Below are 1,366 nucleotides of genomic sequence, written 5' to 3'. Positions count from 1 at the left end.
ACTGCCGGCAATGAGGACCAGACTCTGACACCGGTCGTACAAGGACCTGACAGCCCGTATCAAAGGGCCCGGTACCCCATTATGCTCTTCTGTATGGGTATTTAGAGTCATTCACACATGCTCACAGAGTTTTCCAACTAAAACCTGTTGCCACACCTCTGGACTCGTCGTGCCAGGGAGTTTTACAATCTTGAAACGTGAACAAAATAATTCACACGTTGACCTGGTTAGGAGGCATTCCACAAGTGACTCACACAATTAGTTGCGCATAAGAACTTAACAGCCCAATTGTGATGAGTCCATTGGTTTCTAATTATTTAATTAGTGTCAACAAATTAATGTGTACATAACTAATTACATAATTTACTGTTGATGCTAAAAAAATCAATCAAACAGGGAATGTTAAATATGTTGGCACTTACTTGAACAAGAAGTCAAACATGATTTTTATGTTTTCTTTTCCAGCTGTACATAAGAAAAGGTCATGTATGATGATTGTGTTTCTGGATGTAATAGCTTCAATCTTCTGTCATTTGCAGTTTTGTTACATATGCTTTTTAAATCCCACATCTTTTCAAACATAATGCTATTTTTTAAATCTTGTGCTCATGGGTGTCCACCATTAACTGTAATTTAAGATCATTAAGATCCTGTTTTGTGTCCTTGACTGCACTTTAAGATGTGGATTTCAAGGAAGAGGAATATGTTGTGATGAAGATAATKTCCCTTATGCTTCTATTTGAGGTTCATTCAAAAACTTTTTACATTTAAGCCATGAAATATAAAATTAGTTCATATTTATTTAGAATAAATCAGATTTTTTAAACTAATGAAGCGATTTTGTTTCTGTCTTGTCTGAACATACAGTAAATAACATGTGTTCATGTGAGACTGTCTGTCTATTTTCTTTTCCCCTCAAAAAGGGCAAACTTATGAAGGAGCAGCGTTTGAATTACTTCAAGAACAAATGGAATGTTCTGGAGCTGAGCATCATCTTCCTGAGCTGGAGCGCTGTGGCTGTTTTTATCAAGAGGACGCTGATTGGAGACCGTGATATGACCTATTACCAAAACAACAAAGACCAGTGAGATTGTAGCCAGTGTTCTGCTGTAACTGTTGGTAACATCGAAAATTACATTAGAGGGGGACTCTCCAAAGTGTTTRGAACAGTTCTCAAGTTGAGTATAGACACTCGCTTTTGTGTCACAGACATTTAATCACGTTCAAAAAATTTCTTAAAAACTTCTCTCAAAATAATTTGTCAYGGACACATACAGCAGGAAAAATAAGTATGGAACCCATCACCATTTTTCTCAGTAAATATATTACTAGAGGTGCGAATGACATGAAATTTTCACCAGATGTC

The 1,366-nt window shown here is 36.5% G+C and overlaps 1 protein-coding gene across 1 annotated transcript in view; it reads left to right on the top strand.

Annotated features, from left to right (window-relative positions):
* The window catches only part of LOC106529441 (polycystic kidney disease protein 1-like 2), a 40,075-nt gene that overhangs the window by 28,162 nt on the left and 10,547 nt on the right, over positions 1 to 1,366 (top strand). Inside the window, exon 31 of the mRNA XM_014024867.1 lies at positions 924 to 1,084. Coding sequence (XP_013880321.1) covers positions 924 to 1,084 — 161 coding nt within the window. The remainder of the gene's footprint in view (positions 1 to 923; positions 1,085 to 1,366) is intronic.

The sequence above is a fragment of the Austrofundulus limnaeus genome, unplaced genomic scaffold (assembly GCF_001266775.1).
Source record: "Austrofundulus limnaeus strain Quisiro unplaced genomic scaffold, Austrofundulus_limnaeus-1.0 Scaffold443, whole genome shotgun sequence".
Classification (NCBI taxonomy): Eukaryota; Metazoa; Chordata; class Actinopteri; order Cyprinodontiformes; family Rivulidae; genus Austrofundulus; species Austrofundulus limnaeus.
This window is presented reverse-complemented; position numbering and strand designations above follow the sequence as displayed.